The 1020-nt window shown below is 55.9% G+C and overlaps 1 protein-coding gene across 1 annotated transcript in view; it reads left to right on the top strand.

Moving 5' to 3' along the window:
* The window catches only part of VOLCADRAFT_99800 (uncharacterized protein), a gene marked incomplete at both ends in the record, with an annotated part of 3742 nt that extends 3000 nt beyond the window's left edge, over positions 1-742 (top strand). Inside the window, 2 exons of the mRNA XM_002958493.1 lie at positions 318-359; positions 698-742. Coding sequence (XP_002958539.1) covers positions 318-359; positions 698-742 — 87 coding nt within the window. The remainder of the gene's footprint in view (positions 1-317; positions 360-697) is intronic.
* Between the last annotated feature and the right edge of the window lie 278 nt (positions 743-1020).

Genomic DNA, 1020 nt, shown 5'->3' with positions numbered 1-1020 from the left:
GCTTCGGAGTACGGCAGATTTGTTTGATGCAGGCAGGTAGTTGTGGGGCACAGCTGTGCCAGGGTCGTTTTTCTTTGTGGATTCGTTACCCCTTACCCTCTTTCTTGTTCCTGATGCTATGGAGGGTGGCTGGGGCTGGTTTGGGGAGGGGTGTGTGTATGTTTCGCCTCCGTCATTGACGTGCCTGCCCTAATTGACGTGCCTGCCCTAATTGACGTGCCTGCCCTAATTGACGTGCCTGCCCTAATTGACGTGCCTGCCCTAATTGACGTGCCTGCCCTAATTCTCATGTTCCCATCCACGTGCTGCACGTGCAGCAGGCCTCGGACGATGGGGATGACGTCCAGCCGGGAATGGAGGTAAGATGGGGAGGAGGGTCAGGGCTCTTATGTGTTTTACGTGGGGCATCAAAACGCTGTCGTACTCCGATATGGCTATCGGAGTACGGCAGATTTGTTTGATGCAGGCAGGTAGTTGTGGGGCACAGCTGTGCCAGGGTCGTTTTTCTTTGTGGATTCGTTACCCCTTGCCCTCTTTCTTGTTCCTGATGCTATGGAGGGTGGCTGGGGCTGGTTTGGGGAGGGGGGCATGTATGTTTCGCCTCCGTCATTGACGTGCCTGCCCTAATTGACGTGCCTGCCCGAATTGACGTGCCTGCCCGAATTCTCATGTTCCCATCCACGTGCTGCACGTGCAGCAGGCCTCGGACGATGGGCCGACGTCCAGCCGGGAATGGAGGTAAGATGGGGGGGAGGGTCAGGGCTCTTATGTGTTTTACGTGGGGCATCAAAATGCTGTCGTACTCCGATATGGCTATCGGAGTACGGCAGATTTGTTTGATGCAGGCAGGTAGTTGTGGGGCACAGCTGTGCCAGGGTCGTTTTTCTTTGTGGATTCGTTACCCCTTGCCCTTTTTCTTGTTCCTGATGCTATGGAGGGTGGCTGGGGCTGGTTGGGGGAGGGGTGTGTGTATGTTTCGCCTCCGTCATTGACGTGCCTGCCCTAATTGACGTGCCTGCC

Source organism: Volvox carteri, assembly GCF_000143455.1.
Source record: "Volvox carteri f. nagariensis unplaced genomic scaffold VOLCAscaffold_96, whole genome shotgun sequence".
Taxonomy (NCBI): Eukaryota; Viridiplantae; Chlorophyta; class Chlorophyceae; order Chlamydomonadales; family Volvocaceae; genus Volvox; species Volvox carteri.
The sequence above is the reverse complement of the archived record's forward strand: the minus strand, read 5'-3'. Positions and strand labels throughout refer to the sequence as shown.